General features: G+C 49.2%; 1 protein-coding gene across 10 annotated transcripts in view; it reads left to right on the plus strand.

The window, feature by feature from the left end:
* The window catches only part of BBS2 (Bardet-Biedl syndrome 2), a 49309-nt gene that overhangs the window by 21646 nt on the left and 4795 nt on the right, over positions 1-22868 (plus strand). For all 10 annotated transcript variants that reach the window (XM_075576872.1, XM_075576871.1, XM_075576876.1 and 7 more), the window contains 7 exons: positions 1182-1317; positions 5293-5432; positions 7948-8095; positions 8850-9021; positions 17413-17542; positions 19235-19366; positions 20547-20684. In XM_075576872.1, coding sequence (XP_075432987.1) covers positions 1182-1317; positions 5293-5432; positions 7948-8095; positions 8850-9021; positions 17413-17542; positions 19235-19366; positions 20547-20684 — 996 coding nt within the window. The remainder of the gene's footprint in view (positions 1-1181; positions 1318-5292; positions 5433-7947; positions 8096-8849; positions 9022-17412; positions 17543-19234; positions 19367-20546; positions 20685-22868) is intronic.

Here is a 22868-nt window from a genome sequence, read left to right on the forward strand (position 1 = left end):
GTGTACAGCACAGTGCTCCTTATCAGTTAGGTGTACAGCACAGAGCTCCTTATCAGTTAGGTGTACAGCACAGAGCTCCTTATCAGTTAGGTGTACTGCACAGAGCTCCTTATCAGTTAGGTGTACAGCACAGAGCTCCTTATCAGTTAGGTGTACAGCACAGAGCTCCTTATCAGTTAGGTGTACAGCACAGAGCTCCTTAACAGTTAGGTGTATTGCACAGAGCTCCTTATCAGTTAGGTGTACTGCACAGTGCTCCCTTATCAGTTAGGTGTACAGCACAGAGCTCCTTATCACTTAGGTGTACAGCACAGAGCTCCTTATTGGTTAGGTGTATAGCACAGAGCTCCCTTATCAGTTAGGTGTACAGCACAGAGCTCCTTATCAGTTAGGTGTACTGCACAGAGCTCCTTATCAGTTAGGTGTACTGCACAGTGCTCCCTTATCAGTTAGGTGTACAGCACAGAGCTCCTTATCAGTTAGGTGTACAGCACAGAGCTCCTTATCAGTTAGGTGTACAGCACAGAGCTCCCTTATCAGCTAGGTGTACAGCACAGAGCTCCTTATCAGTTAGGTGTACAGCACAGAGCTCCTTAACAGTTAGGTGTATTGCACAGAGCTCCTTATCAGTTAGGTGTACTGCACAGAGCTCCTTTTCAGTTAGGTGTACTGCACAGTGCTCCCTTATCAGTTAGGTGTACAGCACAGAGCTCCTTATCACTTAGGTGTACAGCACAGAGCTCCTTATCAGTTAGGTGTACAGCACAGAGCTCCTTATCGGTTAGGTGTATAGCACAGAGCTCCCTTATCAGTTAGGTGTACAGCACAGAGCTCCTTATCAGTTAGGTGTACTGCACAGAGCTCCTTATCAGTTAGGTGTACTGCACAGTGCTCCCTTATCAGTTAGGTGTACAGCACAGAGCTCCTTATCAGTTAGGTGTACAGCACAGAGCTCCTTATCAGTTAGGTGTACAGCACAGAGCTCCCTTATCAGTTAGGTGTACAGCACAGAGCTCCTTATCAGTTAGGTGTACAGCACAGAGCTCCTTATCAGTTAGGTGTACTGCTCGGTATTCGGATTAGACTGTCCTTATGTTGAGGATCCCCCCCCCCCCCCCCCCCGTGACTGCGCAGAATGTGAGTGATATTGAGGGGGTCTCACAGTCTCTGGGATTTTGCAGATTGATGCTCGCAGTGACCGCACCGGGGAGGTGATCTTCAAAGATAACTTCTCCTCCTCTGTGGCGGGTGTGGTGGAGGGAGATTACCGCATGGATGGGAGCCCTCAGCTGGTGGTCTGCTCCATCGATGGGGAAGGTGAGGCCATCCCCCCCCCCCCAGCTTGTGAGAATGACAGGTGTGTGCATGACGCGTGGGCTCCCCTGCACAGAATATGGATATGTGAGATCCCCGCTTTATATCAGGGTTTGCTCTGGACCCCCAGCCAGATTTGTTTTGGAAATAGTATATACTATACTGCTGTGGGCTATACTAGTAATTTGGCCTGGCTGGGGAGAGGATTGAGAAATTGACCTCTAATCAGAGCAGCCACAGTCACCATGTACAGAAATTATTATAATTATTGGTTATTTGTAAAGCGCCACGTGGTGGAGGGATGTTGGCTGTATGCCAGAAAGGCTTCCTTTAAAAGGAACAGCTTTCAAGTGTCTGAAAGCTGGGGGAGTCTGGTGTGTGGTAGGGGATTCCAGAGAGAGGGGGCAGCACCAGAGGATTCCAGAGAGAGGGGGCAGCACCAGAGGATTCCAGAGAGAGGGGGCAGCACCAGAGGATTCCAGAGAGAGGGGGCAGCACCAGAGGATTCCAGAGAGAGGGGGCAGCACCAGAGGATTCCAGAGAGAGGGGGCAGCACCAGAGGATTCCAGAGAGAGGGGGCAGCACCAGAGGATTCCAGAGAGAGGGGGCAGCACCAGAGGATTCCAGAGAGAGGGGGCAGCACCAGGGGATTCCAGAGAGAGGGGGCAGCACCAGGGGATTCCAGAGAGAGGGGGCAGCACCAGAGGATTCCAGAGAGAGGGGGCAGCACCAGAGGATTCCAGAGAGGGGGCAGCACCAGAGGATTCCAGAGAGAGGGGGCAGCACCAGAGAAGTCTTGTAGGTGGGACTGAGAGGAGGTAATAAGGAGGGACGAAAGGTGGATGTTGTGGGCAGAACGGAGGGGGCGTTTAGGGATATATTTGGGGATGGGGGCTGCGATGTAAGGGGGGGTAGTTTTGTTGTGACCTTTGTAAGAATTCGGGATTTACCTTTAATTCTAGAGGATATGGGAAGCCAGTGCAGGGATTTGCATGGTGGAGCAGCCTAAGTGGAGCAGTGAGTGAGATACATGAATTTGGCAGCAGCATTTGGATGGCTTAGAGTTGGGAGAAGCGGACAAGGGGAGTGCCAACGAGGAGAAGGTTGTAGTAGTCAAGGCGGGATAAGGGAGTGAATTATGATTTTAGTTGTATCGTGCGTGAGTAAAGGGGGAATCTTGGCAATATTTTCGAGGTGTAGACAGCAGAACTTCATGAGGAATGAAGGAAAGATAAGAGTCAAAGACGACACCTAGACAGCGGGGTTGAGGTGCACGAGATTGTGGTGGTATTGACCGTGAGGGAGAGTTCGGGTGTAGGTGTGGCTCTGGAAAAGGGAAAGAGTATTAGTTCTGTTTTGACATGTTAAGCAGTAATAGAGAGGAGTACAGGCACTCAATAATATGGGGCTGGAGGGGGAACTTATCTGCCGGTGCACTGGGTCCAGGGAGGTCCAGACATCCCAGGGTATGTCAGTGAAGAGAAGTAGGCACACGGTCTTATGCAGTGAAGTTTAATGTACCAAAAAATCCAACGTTTCAGCAGTATACAGCTGCCTTTATCGAGGAGAGGGCTTCTATGCATAAGACCGTGTGCCTGCTTCCCTTCTTGGATATGTTAAGCTTCAGGTAGCGGTGAGACATGCAAGAGATTGCAGAGACAGTTGGTGATATGGGACAGGAGAGCGGGGAAGAGGTCAGGGGAGGAGCGGTAAATTTGGGTGTCATCGGCATAAAGATGGTACTGAAAGTCAAAAGATTGTATAAGTTCACCAAGAGAAGAGGTCTAGAGGTGAGAAGAGCAGGGGGCCAAGGACGGAGTGTTGTCGGACCCCAACAGGAAGAGGGAGTGAAGATGAGGAGACACCAGAGAAGGAAACACAGAAGGAGCAGTTGGAAAGGTGGGATGTGAGCCAGGAGAAGGCTGCGTCACGGAAGCCAATGGAGTAGAGAATGTTTAGGAGAAGGGGGTGATCGACCAGTGTCGAAGGCTGCAGAGAGATCCAGGATAATTAGCAAGGAGAAGTGACCCTTGGACTTGGTTGTGATCATTGGCCACTTTTGTTAGTGTTGTCTCTGTGTAGTGTAGAGAACGGAAACTAGATTGCGAAGAATCAAGCAGGGAGTTGGAGGAGAGAAAGTGAGTCTGGCCGGTGTATACAAGTTGCTCAAGAAGCTTGGAGGCAAAGGGGAGAAGTGATCGGGAGGCTGGGTTAAGAGAGGTTACCATTAGAATCAGCGTGAGGAGTGCGTGTTTGAAAGAAGGTGAGAGAGAGGTTAAATAGGTGAGTTAGGGTGGGGCTTAGTGCGCCAGAGAGGCTGCAGAGGAGATGTGAGGGATTGGAGGCAAGTTTTATGGTGAGATGAGTGAATAGGATCAAGGGGGCCGGTTATAGGGCGAGATGAGGAGTGCAGAGACCTCATCCTCAGTCACAGGGAAAAATGAGCTGAGGGTGGATTTAGATGTGCGAGGGAAGATAGGTGTAGTGTATGGAGCTGACATGAAGAGATGCCATGTCTTCAATCTTATACGTGAAGTAGGTGATGAGGGTAGAAGGGGGTGCAGGTGCAATTGGGCAGAGAAGAGAGTTAAAGGTGGTGAATAGCCGTTGAGGGTTAGAGAACAGAGTTTGTATGAGTGAAGAGAAGTAGGTGTGATTGACTAAGGGAGAGGGCAGTGTTATAGGAGAACGTGAATTTATTGTGGAGGAAGTCTGCTTTTAGAGCGGGATTTCCTCCAGTAACGTCCCGCAATGCGTGAGCACTTTTGGAGGTAGCGGGTAAGGTGTGTGTGTGTGTGTGTGTGTGTGTGTGTGACAGTTGTGGCTTAAATTGCTGGGGGCGAAGTGTGGTGGCGGGAGCTATATTATCTAAGGCTTCCGAGCACATACTGTCATATAGAGAGGTTGCGATGTCTGGACAGGGAAGGGTAGGTAGGAGAAGGGAGATAGGAGAGGTTGTAAAAGTATTGAAAATTGGAGGGGGTCCAGGGTATGTAGGTTTCTGTATGTGCGCGGGGAAGTTGGTGTTGTGGAGGGTAGAGTGAGGTTAAAGGTTAGGAGGTGGTAATCAGAGAGAGGGAAAGGCATGTTAGAGGAGTTGGAGACCGAGCAAAAGTGGGAGAAAAGCAGATTAAGAGTGCAGCCATTGCAGTGAGTATGAGAGGTGGACATTGGGAGAGACCGTAGGAGGAGATCAGAGAGATAAGATGGGCACCTGAGGTGGCAGTGGGCTTGTCAATAGGGAGAGACCACCGTAGGAGAGAACAGCAGGGAACGCAGTGCTGGGGGGCTGAGCTGGGTTTCTGTACCGGCGAGGAGGGTGAGAGTGCGGGAAAGGAGTACGTTCGTTGCAGACAGATTGAAATGACAGAAATGACCCACTCGTGTTATTTTAAGAGGAAAATTGATGGCAATTTTCTTTTTGTGGGGACTTCAAAATGGCGATCATACGGATATTGTAAAAGCTGCTTCCTTTCTTCCCCTTATTTAGCACTGAGCTGCTGATTATCACCAGACACAAATGAGTTCTATATATCCTGAGATATTAAACATGGCTTACTTGGATTGTAAGCTCTTCGGGGCAAGGCCTCCTTTTCCTAATGTTACTTTTATATCTGACGTGCTTATTTCCCATTATGTTATATTGTTATGTCACGTGTATTACTCCTGTGACACGCTATGTACATAGATGGAGCCATATTAATAAAGGCATACATACATACATTAACATTACATACATACATTAACATTATACATACATTAAGATTACATACATACATTAACATTACATACATACATTAACATTATACATACATTAAGATTACATACATACATTAACATTACATACATGGAGCAGCTGTGAAATGGTAGGAAAGGTGTGGGACGAGTCGGCCTTGTCGCTTAGTTTCAGCCCTGCTATATGTGTCTCCGTGGGGCACGTTCTCATTCTCTGGAAGTAATGTTGTTTCTCTGTCACAGTGCGGGGTTATCTCCCCTCCAGTCAGGAGGCTGCAGGGAGTCTCATGGACACCAGTGTGGAGCAGGAACTAGTCAGGGAGCTCAGCCACAAGAAGCAGAACCTGCTGCTGGAACTGAAGAATTACCAGGAGAATTCCAAGGTGTGAGCTCGTTCTACAGCCCAGCGGTGGGATACGCTGCGTTCACTCCCAGGAAGAGCCGGACTCCGGATACACACCACGCCGCGCTCTCCCATGATAAATACACTGCGCCACGCTCTCCCGGGATACATACACCGCGCCGCGCTCTTCCGAGATACACGCTCCGCGCTCTCCTGGGATACACGCGCCGCGCTCTCCTGGGATACACGCGCCGCGCTCTTCCGAGATACACGCGCCGCGCTCTCCTGGGATACACACGCCGCGCTCTCCTGGGATACACGCGCCGCGCTCTCCTGGGATACACGCGCCGCGCTCTCCTGGGATACACGCGCCGCGCTCTCCTGGGATACACGCGCCGCGCTCTCCTGGGATACACGCGCCGCGCTCTCCTGGGATACACGCGCCGCGCTCTCCTGGGATACACGCGCCGCGCTCTCCTGGGATACACGCGCCGCGCTCTCCTGGGATACACGAGCCGCGCTCTCCTGGGATACACGCGCCGCGCTCTCCTGGGATACACGCGCCGCGCTCTCCTGGGATACACGCGCCGCGCTCTCCTGGGATACACGCGCCGCGCTCTCCTGGGATACACGCGCCGCGCTCTCCTGGGATACACACACCGCGACGCGCTCTCCTGGGATACACGCGCCGCGCTCTCCTGGGATACACGCGCCGCGCTCTCCTGGGATACACGCGCCGCGCTCTCCTGGGATACACGCGCCGCGCTCTCCTGGGATACACGCGCCGCGCTCTCCTGGGATACACGCGCCGCGCTCTCCTGGGATACACGCGCCGCGCTCTCCTGGGATACACGCGCCGCGCTCTCCTGGGATACACGCGCCGCGCTCTCCTGGGATACACGCGCCGCGCTCTCCTGGGATACACACTCTGCGCTCTCCTGGGATACACGCGCCGCGCTCTCCTGGGATACACACGCCGCGCTCTCCTGGGATACACACGCCGCGCTCTCCTGGGATACACACGCTGCGCTCTCCTGGGATACACACGCCGCGCTCTCCTGGGATACACGCGCCGCGCTCTCCTGGGATACACGCGCCGCGCTCTCCTGGGATACACGCGCCGCGCTCTCCTGGGATACACGCGCCGCGCTCTCCTGGGATACACGCGCCGCGCTCTCCTGGGATACACGCGCCGCGCTCTCCTGGGATACACACGCCGCGCTCTCCTGGGATACACACACCGCGCTCTCCTGGGATACACACACCGCGACGCGCTCTCCTGGGATACACACACCGCGACGCGCTCTCCTGGGATACACACACTGCGCTCTCCTGGGATACACACACTGCGCTCTCCTGGGATACACGCGCCGCGCTCTCCTGGGATACACGCGCCGCGCTCTCCTGGGATACACACGCCGCGCTCTCCTGGGATACACACACCGCGCCGCGCTCTCCTGGGATACACGCGCCGCGCTCTCCTGGGATACACGCGCCGCACTCTCCTGGGATACACGCGCCGCGCTCTCCTGGGATACACGCGCCGCGCTCTCCTGGGATACACACGCCGCGCTCTCCTGGGATACACACACTGCGCTCTCCTGGGATACACACACCGCGACGCGCTCTCCTGGGATACACACACCGCGACGCGCTCTCCTGGGATACACACACTGCGCTCTCCTGGGATACACACACTGCGCTCTCCTGGGATACACGCGCCGCGCTCTCCTGGGATACACACACCGCGCCGCGCTCTCCTGGGATACACACGCCGCGCTCTCCTGGGATACACACACCGCGCCGCGCTCTCCTGGGATACACGCGCCGCGCTCTCCTGGGATACACACACCGCGCCGCGCTCTCCTGGGATACACACGCCGCGCTCTCCTGGGATACACACACCGCGCTCTCCTGGGATACACACACCGCGACGCGCTCTCCTGGGATACACACACCGCGACGCGCTCTCCCGAGATACATGCGCCGCGCTCTCCTGGGATACCCACACTATGGCACACTCTCCCGGGATACACACTGCACACTCCCAGGATACACATAGTGCCGGACACTCCCGGGATACACACTGCACACTCCCAGGATACACATAGTGCCGGACACTCCCGGGATACGCGTCACGTACTCTGGGGATACACACCGTGCCGCGCACTCCCATGATGCACACTACTTTGCGAACTCCGGGGGGGCACAGTGCACCCCGTATCACAGACTCCTGGGAGATGCACCTCACATCGAACTCCCAGCATACGTACCGCAAAGTGCACTCCTGGCACACGCATCGTGGCACACAATCCCGGGCTGCACAGCACAGGATACACACCTCATCGCACAGCCCCTGGATACACACAGGTGACATATAGGATGAACATATGGTACATATGATGGCTGCACACCAGACATCATTGCAAACCTATAAATCCCCATGTGCTGCTTTATCTGCCCAGGCTGATTGGTGCTGACCCTAACCCATCTCATCACTGGCCATGTATTTCCTCCCCACACATGGAGCCTGCGTCTGTTCTCTCATTCTGCAGCAGGCCGAGTCCCGAGTCCAAGTGAGCGAGTCTGACGGGCACATGGGAGTCATTCCAGCAAACACTCAGCTGCAGACGGCGCTGTCGGTCAGTCAGGGCTCGGACACGCACCCTGCACACGTGGAACTCAGTATCTCAACGTCAAATGGTGAGAGGACATGTCCCTTCAAGGCTGGTCACATAGGACCTTCTGTATGTATGCGCATAGGAGAAAAGCATCAGAAAAATAGACAATCTTCAATAACAGATATGGTTAAAATCAGTAAAAACTGCACTCCATGGGAGTGTCTAAAAGTTCTTATCTGTAGATAAATCCTATGGCAGGCGTCTCCATAGGCTCCGTTGTTCCTGTGCAAGCTTGTGACTGAAAGTTTGTAGACTTCCACTGTTAATGGTATACAGCTTGCCCGCTGACGGTTTGCTCCCGCGGTGTCTCTCTGTGGTGTGTTGGGGGTCCCTCGCCCTCCGGTGCTGGCATCTCTCCACGTCGCTGGTGCCGGTTCAGGTTGGCGTCTGACGACGTCACTGCCTCCGTGTCTCCGAAGAGGAAGAGCTGGTCAGAGAGGCAGCCTCTCAGCGGGAACTTATCTCCTGACGAAGCAGCTACAACGCTGCAAAACGCGTAGGGTGTGCAGAGACACCGGGAGACAGGATCAGCTGTGCTGTGCTCTCGCATCTTGCATCTCTTCGTTTTTTTTCTTTTCTAATCTCTGTTTAAGACCTAGAATCCTTTGTTAATCAGTATTGCTGACCTGAGGAAGAGAGGAAAACTCTCAATAGCTTGTCATACTACATCAATTGTTAGTCCAAATAAAAAAGGTATCTCCTAATACTGAAGTACTAATATACAAGTGTATATATAATATAATGACGCAGGCGGTGGTGGGCTCTGTATCCGTTAGATACCATAATCCGCGCCGTGCTGATCTTTGCTGAAGGGATATTTGAAGGGGAAAGCCACGTTGTCCATCCCAGCGCTCAGCATCTCACAGGCCGCGTCCGAGTTCCCATCTGTCCCCCTAAAGACGTCCCGGTGGATCTGCACATCAAAGCGTTTGTGGGGTACAGAAGCAGGTAAGAGCCCCTCCGTGTGAGATTAATGTATATCACAGGTAAGAGCTCCTCCGTGTGAGATTAATGTATATCACAGGTAAGTGCCCCTCCGTGTGAGATTAATGTATATCACAGGTAAGAGCTCCTCCGTGTGAGATTAATGTATATCACAGGTAAGAGCTCCTCCGTGGGAGATTAATGTATATCACAGGTAAAAGCCCCTCGCTGTGAGATTAATGTATATCACAGGTAAGTGCCCCTCCGTGTGAGATTAATGTATATCAGGTAAGAGCCCCTCAGTGTGAGATTAATGTATATCACAGGTAAGAGCCCCTCCGTGTGAGATTAATGTATATCACAGGTAAAAGCCCCTCCGTGTGAGATTAATGTATATCACAGGTAAGTGCCCCTCCGTGTGAGATTAATGTATATCACAGGTAAAAGCCCCTCCGTGTGAGATTAATGTATATCACAGGTAAGTGCCCCTCCGTGTGAGATTAATGTATATCACAGGTAAAAGCCCCTCAGTGTGAGATTAATGTATATCACAGGTAAGTGCCCCACCGTGTGAGATTAATGTATATCACAGGTAAGAGCCCCTCCGTGTGAGATTAATGTATATCACAGGTAAAAGCCCCTCAGTGTGAGATTAATGTATATCACAGGTAAAAGCCCCTCAGTGTGAGATTAATGTATATCACAGGTAAGTGCCCCTCAGTGTGAGATTAATGTATATCACAGGTAAGAGCCCCTCCGTGTGAGATTAATGTATATCACAGGTAAAAGCCCCTCAGTGTGAGATTAATGTATATCACAGGTAAGTGCCCCTCCGTGTGAGATTAATGTATATCACAGGTAAGTGCCCCTCCGTGTGAGATTAATGTATATCACAGGTAAGTGCCCCTCAGTGTGAGATTAATGTATATCACAGGTAAAAGCCCCTCAGTGTGAGATTAATGTATATCACAGGTAAGTGCCCCTCAGTGTGAGATTAATGTATATCACAGGTAAGAGCCCCTCCGTGTGAGATTAATGTATATCACAGGTAAAAGCCCCTCAGTGTGAGATTAATGTATATCACAGGTAAGAGCCCCTCCGTGTGAGATTAATGTATATCACAGGTAAGTGCCCCTCAGTGTGAGATTAATGTATATCACAGGTAAGTGCCCCTCAGTGTGAGATTAATGTATATCACAGGTAAGTGCCCCTCAGTGTGAGATTAATGTATATCACAGGTTAGTGCCCCTCAGTGTGAGATTAATGTATATCACAGGTAAGAGCCCCTCAGTGTGAGATTAATGTATATCACAGGTTAGTGCCCCTCAGTGTGAGATTAATGTATATCACATGTAAGTGCCCCTCAGTGTGAGATTAATGTATATCACAGGTAAGAGCCCCTCCGTGTGAGATTAATGTATATCACAGGTAAGATCCCCTCAGTGTGAGATTAATGTATATCACAGGTAAGTGCCCCTCAGTGTGAGATTAATGTATATCACAGGTAAGAGCCCCTCAGTGTGAGATTAATGTATATCACAGGTAAGAGCCCCTCGCTGTGAGATTAATGTATATCACAGGTAAGAGCCCTTCGCTGTGAGATTAATGTATATCACAGGTAAGTGCCCCTCAGTGTGAGATTAATGTATATCACAGGTTAGTGCCCCTCAGTGTGAGATTAATGTATATCACAGGTAAGAGCCCCTCAGTGTGAGATTAATGTATATCACAGGTTAGTGCCCCTCAGTGTGAGATTAATGTATATCACAGGTAAGAGCCCCTCAGTGTGAGATTAATGTATATCACAGGTAAATGCCCCTCCGTGTGAGATTAATGTATATCACAGGTAAGTGCCCCTCAGTGTGAGATTAATGTATATCACAGGTAAGAGCCCCTCAGTGTGAGATTAATGTATATCACAGGTAAGTGCCCCTCAGTGTGAGATTAATGTATATCACAGGTAAATGCCCCTCAGTGTGAGATTAATGTATATCACAGGTAAGTGCCCCTCAGTGTGAGATTAATGTATATCACAGGTAAGTGCCCCTCAGTGTGAGATTAATGTATATCACAGGTAAGAGCCCCTCAGTGTGAGATTAATGTATATCACAGGTAAGTGCCCCTCGCTGTGAGATTAATGTATATCACAGGTAAGAGCCCTTCGCTGTGAGATTAATGTATATCACAGGTAAGTGCCCCTCAGTGTGAGATTAATGTATATCACAGGTAAGTGCCCCTCCGTGTGAGATTAATGTATGTCACAGGTAAGTGCCCCTCAGTGTGAGATTAATGTATATCGCAGGTAAGTGCCCCTCGGTGTGAGATTAATATATATCACAGGTAAGAACCCCTCGCTGTGAGATTAATGTATATAACAGGTAAGTGCCCCTCAGTGTGAGATTAATGTATATCACAGGTAAGAGCCCCTCCGTGTGAGATTAATGTATATCACAGGTAAGAGCCCCTCAGTGTGAGATTAATGTATATCACAGGTAAGTGCCCCTCAGTGTGAGATTAATGTATATCACAGGTAAGAGCCCCTCCGTGTGAGATTAATGTATATCACAGGTAAGAGCCCCTCAGTGTGAGATTAATGTATATCACAGGTAAGAGCCCCTCGCTGTGAGATTAATGTATATCACAGGTAAGAGCCCCTCAGTGTGAGATTAATGTATATCACAGGTAAGAGCCCCTCGCTGTGAGATGAATGTATATACTGTAACAGGTAAGAGCCCCTCGCTGTGAGATTAATGTATATCACAGGTAAGAGCCCCTCGCTGTGAGATTAATGTATATCACAGGTAAGAGCCCCTCGCTGTGAGATTAATGTATATCACAGGTTATTGCCCCTCGCTGTGAGATTAATGTATATCACAGGTAAGTGCCCCTCGTTGTGAGATTAATGTATATCACAGGTAAGAGCCCCTCCGTGTGAGATTAATGTATATCACAGGTAAGTGCCCCACCGTGTGAGATTAATGTATATCACAGGTAAGTGCCCCTCAGTGTGAGATTAATGTATATCACAGGTAAGTGCCCCTCAGTGTGAGATTAATGTATATCACAGGTAAGTGCCCCTCAGTGTGAGATTAATGTATATCACAGGTAAGAGCCCCTCCGTGTGAGATTAATGTATATCACAGGTAAGAGCCCCTCAGTGTGAGATTAATGTATATCACAGGTAAGAGCCCCTCGCTGTGAGATTAATGTATATCACAGGTAAGAGCCCCTCAGTGTGAGATTAATGTATATCACAGGTAAGAGCCCCTCGCTGTGAGATGAATGTATATACTGTAACAGGTAAGAGCCCCTCGCTGTGAGATTAATGTATATCACAGGTAAGAGCCCCTCGCTGTGAGATTAATGTATATCACAGGTAAGAGCCCCTCGCTGTGAGATTAATGTATATCACAGGTTATTGCCCCTCGCTGTGAGATTAATGTATATCACAGGTAAGTGCCCCTCGTTGTGAGATTAATGTATATCACAGGTAAGAGCCCCTCCGTGTGAGATTAATGTATATCACAGGTAAGTGCCCCACCGTGTGAGATTAATGTATATCACAGGTAAGTGCCCCTCAGTGTGAGATTAATGTATATCACAGGTAAGTGCCCCTCAGTGTGAGATTAATGTATATCACAGGTAAGTGCCCCTCAGTGTGAGATTAATGTATATCACAGGTAAGAGCCCCTCAGTGTGAGATTAATGTATATCACAGGTAAGAGCCCCTCGCTGTGAGATTAATGTATATCACAGGTAAGAGCCCCTCAGTGTGAGATTAATGTATATCACAGGTAAGTGCCCCTCAGTGTGAGATTAATGTATATCACAGGTAAGAGCCCCTCCGTGTGAGATTAATGTATATCACAGGTAAGAGCCCCTCAGTGTGAGATTAATGTATATCACAGGTAAGAGCCCCTCGCTGTGAGATTAATGTATATGACAGGTTAGTGCCCCTCAGTGTGAGATTAATGTATATCACAGGTAAGAGCCCCTCAGTGTGAGATTAATGTATATCACAGGTTAGTGCCCCTCAGTGTGAGATTAATGTATATCACAGGTAAGAGCCCCTCCGTGTGAGATTAATGTATATCACAGGTAAATGCCCCTCCGTGTGAGATTAATGTATATCACAGGTAAGAGCCCCTCAGTGTGAGATTAATGTATATCACAGGTAAGTGCCCCTCAGTGTGAGATTAATGTATATCACAGGTAAGAGCCCCTCCGTGTGAGATTAATGTATATCACAGGTAAGAGCCCCTCAGTGTGAGATTAATGTATATCACAGGTAAGAGCCCCTCGCTGTGAGATTAATGTATATCACAGGTAAGAGCCCCTCAGTGTGAGATTAATGTATATCACAGGTAAGAGCCCCTCGCTGTGAGATGAATGTATATACTGTAACAGGTAAGAGCCCCTCGCTGTGAGATTAATGTATATCACAGGTAAGAGCCCCTCGCTGTGAGATTAATGTATATCACAGGTAAGAGCCCCTCGCTGTGAGATTAATGTATATCACAGGTTATTGCCCCTCGCTGTGAGATTAATGTATATCACAGGTAAGTGCCCCTCGTTGTGAGATTAATGTATATCACAGGTAAGAGCCCCTCCGTGTGAGATTAATGTATATCACAGGTAAGTGCCCCACCGTGTGAGATTAATGTATATCACAGGTAAGTGCCCCTCAGTGTGAGATTAATGTATATCACAGGTAAGTGCCCCTCAGTGTGAGATTAATGTATATCACAGGTAAGTGCCCCTCAGTGTGAGATTAATGTATATCACAGGTAAGAGCCCCTCCGTGTGAGATTAATGTATATCACAGGTAAGAGCCCCTCAGTGTGAGATTAATGTATATCACAGGTAAGAGCCCCTCGCTGTGAGATTAATGTATATCACAGGTAAGAGCCCCTCAGTGTGAGATTAATGTATATCACAGGTAAGAGCCCCTCGCTGTGAGATGAATGTATATACTGTAACAGGTAAGAGCCCCTCGCTGTGAGATTAATGTATATCACAGGTAAGAGCCCCTCGCTGTGAGATTAATGTATATCACAGGTAAGAGCCCCTCGCTGTGAGATTAATGTATATCACAGGTTATTGCCCCTCGCTGTGAGATTAATGTATATCACAGGTAAGTGCCCCTCGTTGTGAGATTAATGTATATCACAGGTAAGAGCCCCTCCGTGTGAGATTAATGTATATCACAGGTAAGTGCCCCACCGTGTGAGATTAATGTATATCACAGGTAAGTGCCCCTCAGTGTGAGATTAATGTATATCACAGGTAAGTGCCCCTCAGTGTGAGATTAATGTATATCACAGGTAAGTGCCCCTCAGTGTGAGATTAATGTATATCACAGGTAAGAGCCCCTCAGTGTGAGATTAATGTATATCACAGGTAAGAGCCCCTCTGTGTGAGATTAATGTATATGACAGGTAAGTGCACCTCAGTGGGAGATTAATGTATATCACAGGTAAGTGCCCCTCAGTGTGAGATTAATGTATATCACAGGTAAGATCCCCTCAGTGTGAGATTAATGTATATCACAGGTAAGTGCCCCTCAGTGTGAGATTAATGTATATCACAGGTAAGAGCCCCTCAGTGTGAGATTAATGTATATCACAGGTAAGTGCCCCTCAGTGTGAGATTAATGTATATCACAGGTAAATGCCCCTCAGTGTGAGATTAATGTATATCACAGGTAAGTGCCCCTCAGTGTGAGATTAATGTATATCACAGGTAAGTGCCCCTCAGTGTGAGATTAATGTATATCACAGGTAAGAGCCCCTCAGTGTGAGATTAATGTATATCACAGGTAAGTGCCCCTCGCTGTGAGATTAATGTATATCACAGGTAAGAGCCCTTCGCTGTGAGATTAATGTATATCACAGGTAAGTGCCCCTCAGTGTGAGATTAATGTATATCACAGGTAAGTGCCCCTCCGTGTGAGATTAATGTATGTCACAGGTAAGTGCCCCTCAGTGTGAGATTAATGTATATCGCAGGTAAGTGCCCCTCAGTGTGAGATTAATATATATCACAGGTAAGAACCCCTCGCTGTGAGATTAATGTATATAACAGGTAAGTGCCCCTCAGTGTGAGATTAATGTATATCACAGGTAAGAGCCCCTCCGTGTGAGATTAATGTATATCACAGGTAAGAGCCCCTCAGTGTGAGATTAATGTATATCACAGGTAAGTGCCCCTCAGTGTGAGATTAATGTATATCACAGGTAAGAGCCCCTCCGTGTGAGATTAATGTATATCACAGGTAAGAGCCCCTCAGTGTGAGATTAATGTATATCACAGGTAAGAGCCCCTCGCTGTGAGATTAATGTATATCACAGGTAAGAGCCCCTCAGTGTGAGATTAATGTATATCACAGGTAAGAGCCCCTCGCTGTGAGATGAATGTATATACTGTAACAGGTAAGAGCCCCTCGCTGTGAGATTAATGTATATCACAGGTAAGAGCCCCTCGCTGTGAGATTAATGTATATCACAGGTAAGAGCCCCTCGCTGTGAGATTAATGTATATCACAGGTTATTGCCCCTCGCTGTGAGATTAATGTATATCACAGGTAAGTGCCCCTCGTTGTGAGATTAATGTATATCACAGGTAAGAGCCCCTCCGTGTGAGATTAATGTATATCACAGGTAAGTGCCCCACCGTGTGAGATTAATGTATATCACAGGTAAGTGCCCCTCAGTGTGAGATTAATGTATATCACAGGTAAGTGCCCCTCAGTGTGAGATTAATGTATATCACAGGTAAGTGCCCCTCAGTGTGAGATTAATGTATATCACAGGTAAGAGCCCCTCCGTGTGAGATTAATGTATATCACAGGTAAGAGCCCCTCAGTGTGAGATTAATGTATATCACAGGTAAGAGCCCCTCGCTGTGAGATTAATGTATATCACAGGTAAGAGCCCCTCAGTGTGAGATTAATGTATATCACAGGTAAGAGCCCCTCGCTGTGAGATGAATGTATATACTGTAACAGGTAAGAGCCCCTCGCTGTGAGATTAATGTATATCACAGGTAAGAGCCCCTCGCTGTGAGATTAATGTATATCACAGGTAAGAGCCCCTCGCTGTGAGATTAATGTATATCACAGGTTATTGCCCCTCGCTGTGAGATTAATGTATATCACAGGTAAGTGCCCCTCGTTGTGAGATTAATGTATATCACAGGTAAGAGCCCCTCCGTGTGAGATTAATGTATATCACAGGTAAGTGCCCCACCGTGTGAGATTAATGTATATCACAGGTAAGTGCCCCTCAGTGTGAGATTAATGTATATCACAGGTAAGTGCCCCTCAGTGTGAGATTAATGTATATCACAGGTAAGTGCCCCTCAGTGTGAGATTAATGTATATCACAGGTAAGAGCCCCTCAGTGTGAGATTAATGTATATCACAGGTAAGAGCCCCTCGCTGTGAGATTAATGTATATCACAGGTAAGAGCCCCTCAGTGTGAGATTAATGTATATCACAGGTAAGTGCCCCTCAGTGTGAGATTAATGTATATCACAGGTAAGAGCCCCTCCGTGTGAGATTAATGTATATCACAGGTAAGAGCCCCTCAGTGTGAGATTAATGTATATCACAGGTAAGAGCCCCTCGCTGTGAGATTAATGTATATGACAGGTAAGAGCCCCTCAGTGTGAGATTAATGTATATCACAGGTTATTGCCCCTCGCTGTGAGATTAATGTATATCACAGGTAAGTGCCCCTCGCTGTGAGATTAATGTATATTACAGGTAAGAGCTCCTCCATGGGAGATTAATGTATATCACCGGTAAGAGCCCCTCAGTGTGAGATTAATGTATATCACAGGTAAGAGCCCCTCAGTGTGAGATTAATATATATCACAGGTAAGAGCCCCTCAGTGTGAGATTAATGTATATCACAGGTAAGAGCTCCTCCATGGGAGATTAATGTATATAACAGGTAAGAGCCCCTCCGTGTGAGATTAATGTATATCACAGGTAAGAGCCCCTCAGTGTGAGATTAATGTATATCACAGGTAAGAGCTCCTCCATGGGAGATTAATGTATATAACAGGTAAGAGCCCCTCCGTGTGAGATTAATGTATATCACAGGTAAGAGCCCCTCAGTGTGAGATTAATGTATATCACAGGTAAGAGCTCCTCCATGGGAGATTAATGTATATCACAGGTAAGAGCCCCTCAGTGTGAGATTAATGTATATCACAGGTAAGAGCCCCTCAGTGTGAGATTAATATATATCACAGGTAAGAGCCCCTCGCTGTGAGATTAATGTACAGTATATAACAGGTAAGAGCCCCTCGCTGTGAGATTAATGTACAGTATATAACAGGTAAGATCTCTTTCAGTGGGTTCAGAGTAGGGTGCTGATCAGAGCCGCCTGTGCTTTGCTTTCCTGCAGTGTACAGTTCCACGTATTTGAACTGACGCGGCAGCTGCCTCGATTCTCCATGTATGTGTTAAGTAATCCTGCCTCCACCCCGGAGCCCCCGAGCTACGTGACCTTCACCATCAGTGAGCGTGTTCAAAGGGTGAGTGCTGCGCCCTGCGCGTGCTGCGCTCCGCGCGCAGAGCGGGACACTGTCACGGGAGACCAGGTTTATCAACACCTTTTTATACCGGGATCACATGATTGCGCAAAGCAAGGAGGTAAAATAAATTGTGGTTTATTTCAGGACAAGACATACACACAATGTAACACAATTTACAGGGTTAACACACTTACTGGGAACGGGGCTAACGAATAAACTTGTCCTTTAAACGAAATTCACAAAAATGACCTCTGTAGGAGCACTTTCCCATGACCGGGAGGTAATCACGAAAGTCCTGGAACTGATTTCGGCAGCAATGCCAGCCGCGACCGCCACGTTCCCAAAAAGCGGGACTTAGAAAATGTTCTCACTCAAAATCTTTGAAGCCGGCTCGCGTCTATTCAGCACAGCGCATCTTTAAATTTGCCGCTGTTGGTTTGGCGCTTGGAATCTGCGCTCCTGATTGGCTGCAAGGTTTCGTATGGGTTTCAGTGTCCCATTCACAAACCTCTACAGCCTATCAGAGCGTGGGAATTCTCCTGCCAGCCAATCACCGATTTGTCGGTATTGTAAAGCCGGGTGGGTACCTATTCTCATTCTGCCGAGGGGCATGCGCCAACCTGGCACCTCTGCTTCTTGGCATACTGAGCCCACCCGCTGTCCAGGCTCCAGAGTCTGGGAAGGGCAAATGGTGGCCGGATAGCCCTGTGTTAGCCCAGGACGTGGGTACTCAGGCAGAACTGCAGTACCCCTCCTGTTCTAACACCTTGGCATCCCTGAGGCTTTCAAGTCCGGACTCCGCACAGACCCAGAGGCACCAAGCTTGGTAGCCAACTGGTCTCTCGGAATCCATGACTCGGAAATCCCACAGTTCATTCACAGGTTATCAGTACATATACCTATTAAACGTAACTCTTTAATAAAATATACTGTGCTCTGTATCGTGTGTGTGATAAAAATGTGTAAGTCCCTGTTCTGGTGTCAGGGATGGAGTGAGGGGATATACGACCTACACTCAGTAGCCCCATCCTTGCCACACTCTTGAAATGACTTTTAAACTTTTTTTGCACACCAAAAAACACTCACAGCTTTATCATATAGCTGGATCATCCCCTGAACCCCCTATACTAGGTTCAGGGTACTTGGGCACCCCTCCTTATACTAGGGACCCCCTGTATGGTGCAGGTATGCATTAACTCCTTCATGCCCCGTTTACCTTGTCTGGATTATGCTGCAGCAGGAATGCTGGCGGTGAGTCGCAAGAACGTTTTCAGGGTCGGAGTTTGCCCGGAGCAATGTGCTTGGCTGTATCCGAGAATCTCACTTGATTCTCGGATCCAACTTTTGGGGTATCCTGTAACTCCGGAACCCCGATACATAGACACATTCTGTGAAGACTTTCTCTGGCAAAAGCACCCTGAAACTTGCAGCCTAGAAATCTCCTGGTCCCAGCACCCCGAGAAAAGGCAAAACACAGAAAAATCTTTAATGCCGCAAAATTTGCACACAGTCACAGTAATGCATTTCTGACATCTAGGTCCAAGAGCTGACACTCTAGGACCTCAACACATGGATCAGGGGTACCCAAGTGGGCTGAAGCTTTATTAGTGAGCCTGGGTACCCCTTCACCGTCACAGATACCCAGGACGTTGCAAGCACTCACAGAACGTAAAGCCTTGTCCTGGTTTGTAGGTTGTCTTGTGGCTGAATCAGAACTTCTTGTTGCCAGAGGACACAGATACGCAGAGCGCGCCATTTCCTGTCAGCTTCACGTGTCTGCGCAGTGCGGGACCTCTGGTCATCAGTGTGAAACCCAACGGCCAGGTAATAACACCCTCCCTCACTGCTCCTTACCTTTCATCTCGCTGATAAACCAGGGCTATTATGTTCCCGCCGCTCGCTCCTCGCATGTCTCTGCGCTATAATGTTCCCGCCGCTCGCTCCTCGCATGTCTCTGCGCTATAATGTTCCCGTCGTTCGCTCCTCGCATGTCTCTGCGCTATAATGTTCCCGCCGCTCGCTCCCCGCACGTTTCTGCGCTATAATGTTCCCACCGCTCGCTCCCCGCATGTTTCTCTGCGATGTAATGTTCCCACCGCTCGCTCCCCGCACGTTTCTGCGCTATAATGTTCCCACCGCTCGCTCCCCGCACGTTTCTGCGCTATAATGTTCCCACCGCTCGCTCCCCGCATGTTTCTCTGCGATATAATGTTCCCACCGCTCGCTCCTCGCATGTCTCTGCGCTATAATGTTCCCGCCGCTCGCTCCCCGCACGTTTCTGCGCTATAATGTTCCCACCGCTCGCTCCCCGCATGTTTCTCTGCGCTGTAATGTTCCCGCCGCTCGCTCCCCGCACGTTTCTGCGCTGTAATGTTCCCGCCGCTCGCTCCCCGCAGGTCCCTGCGCTGTAATGTTCCCGCCGCTCGCTCCCCGCATGTTTCTCTGCGCTGTAATGTTCCCGCCGCTCGCTCCTCGCATGTTTCTCTGCGCTGTAATGTTCCCGCCGCTCGCTCCCCGCACGTTTCTGCGATGTAATGTTCCCGCCGCTCGCTCCCCGCACGTTTCTGCGATGTAATGTTCCCGCCGCTCGCTCCCCGCACGTTTCTGCGATGTAATGTTCCCGCCGCTCGCTCCCCGCACGTTTCTGCGCTGTAATGTTCCCGCCGCTCGCTCCCCGCACGTTTCTGCGATGTAATGTTCCCGCCGCTCGCTCCCCGCACGTTTCTGCGATGTAATGTTCCCGCCGCTCGCTCCTCGCATGTTTCTCTGCGCTGTAATGTTCCCGCCGCTCGCTCCCCGCACGTTTCTGCGATGTAATGTTCCCGCCGCTCGCTCCCCGCACGTTTCTGCGATGTAATGTTCCCGCCGCTCGCTCCCCGCAGGTCCCTGCGATGTAATGTTCCCGCCGCTCACTCCCTTCACGTCTCTCTGCGCTGTAATGTTCCCGCCGCTCGCTCCCCGCACGTTTCTGCGCTGTAATGTTCCCGCCGCGCGCTCCCTGCAGGTCTCTCTGCGCACGGACGATATGGATCTGGCCGGTGACATCATCCAGTCATTAGCCGCTTTCCTGGCCATCGAGGACCTGCACGTGGAAGCCGATTTCCCCAAATACTTTGAGAAGCTTCGGAAGGTGTTAGTACAGGTGAGCTCCAGGAGAACGCCCGCTCTGTGTACAGTATAGCCTTAATATACAGAGCCTCGCCATGCCTTTATATGCAGGGCCTCGCCATGCCTTTATATGCAGGGCCTCGCCATGCCTTTATATGCAGAGCCTCGCCATGCCTTTATATGCAGAGCCTCGCCATGCCTTTATATGCAGAGCCTCGCCATGCCTTAATATGCAGAGCCTCTCCAAACCTTAATATGCAGAGCCTCGCCATGCCTTAATATGCAGAGCCTCGCCATGCCTTTATATGCAGAGCCTCGCCATGCCTTTATATGCAGAGCCTCGCCATGCCTTTATATGCAGAGCCTCGCCATGCCTTTATATGCAGAGCCTCGCCATGCCTTAATATGCAGAGCCTCTCCAAACCTTAATATGCAGAGCCTCGCCATGCCTTAATATGCAGAGCCTCGCCATGCCTTTATATGCAGAGCCTCGCCATGCCTTTATATGCAGAGCCTCGCCATGCCTTTATATGCAGAGCCTCGCCATGCCTTTATATGCAGAGCCTCGCCATGCCTTTATATGCAGAGCCTCGCCATGCCTTTATATGCAGAGCCTCGCCATGCCTTTATATGCAGAGCCTCGCCATGCCTTTATATGCAGAGCCTCGCCATGCCTTTATATGCAGAGCCTCGCCATGCCTTTATATGCAGAGCCTCGCCATGCCTTTATATGCAGAGCCTCGCCATGCCTTAATATGCAGAGCTTCTCCATGCCTTTATATGCAGAGCCTCTCCATGCCTTAATATGCAGAGCCTCGCCATGCCTTAATATGCAGAGCCTCTCCATGCCTTAATATGCAGAGCCTCGCCATGCCTTAATATGCAGAGCCTCTCCATGCCTTTATATGCAGAGCCTCGCCATGCCTTTATATGCAGAGCCTCTCCATGCCTTAATATGCAGAGCTTCTCCATGCCTTTAATATGCAGAGCCTCGCCGTGCCTTTATATGCAGAGCCTCGCCGTGCCTTTATATGCAGAGCCTCGCCGTGCCTTTATATGCAGAGCCTCGCCGTGCCTTTATATGCAGAGCCTCGCCGTGCCTTTATATGCAGAGCCTCGCCGTGCCTTTATATGCAGAGCCTCGCCATGCCTTTATATGCAGAGCCTCGCCATGCCTTTATATGCAGAGCCTCGCCATGCCTTTATATGCAGAGCCTCGCCATGCCTTTATATGCAGAGCCTCGCCATGCCTTTATATGCAGAGTCTCTCCAAACCTTAATATGCAGAGCTTCTCCATGCCTTTATATGCAGAGCTTCTCCATGCCTTTATATGCAGAGCCTCGCCATGCCTTAATATGCAGAGCCTCGCCATACCTTTATATGCAGAGCCTCTCCATGCCTTTAATATGCAGAGCCTCGCCATGCCTTTATATGCAGAGCTTCTCCATGCCTTTATATGCAGAGCCTCGCCATGCCTATGTATGTATGTCTTTATTTATATATATTTATATTTATATATTTATATATATATATATAAATAATAATTAATACAAATGACACAAAGGGAAGAAGTGCCTCAGACATAAAAGTAACATTTAGGAAAAGGAGTCCCTGCTCCGAAGAGCTTACAGTCTAATTGGTAGAAAGAACATACAGAGACAGTAGGAGGGCGTTCTGGTAAGTGCGTCTAGAAGAGGCTAAGGTTTATGTATGAGGTGTATAGGATCAGCCACGGTGCTAGTCATATGCTTTGTTAAGCAGTTGTGTCTTAAGTTGGGTCTTAAAGGTGGATAGAGAGGGTGCTAGTCTGGTATTGAGGGGAAGGGCATTCCAGAGGTGTGGGGCAGTCAGTGAGAACGGTTTAAGGCTGGAGAGGGCTTTAGATACAAAAGGGGGTAGAAAGAAGACATCCTTGAGCAGAACGCAAGAGTCAGGATGGTATATAGCAAGAAATTAGACTGAGATGTAAGGAGGAGCAGAAGAGTGTAAAGCTTTAAACGCGAGGAGGATAAATGAGTGTGAGATGCGGGATTTGATAGGAAGCCAGGAGAAGGTTTTCAGCAGGGAGAAGCTGAGACAGATCTAGGAAAGAGTAGAGAGATTCTGGCAGCAGCATTTAGGATAGATTGTAGGGGAGACAGGTGAGTGGCAGGAAGGCCGGACAGCAGGAGGTTACAGTAATCGAGAAGGGAGAGAATGAGGGCCTGTGTCAGAGTT

This window comes from Ascaphus truei, chromosome 19 (genome assembly GCF_040206685.1).
Source record: "Ascaphus truei isolate aAscTru1 chromosome 19, aAscTru1.hap1, whole genome shotgun sequence".
Classification (NCBI taxonomy): Eukaryota; Metazoa; Chordata; class Amphibia; order Anura; family Ascaphidae; genus Ascaphus; species Ascaphus truei.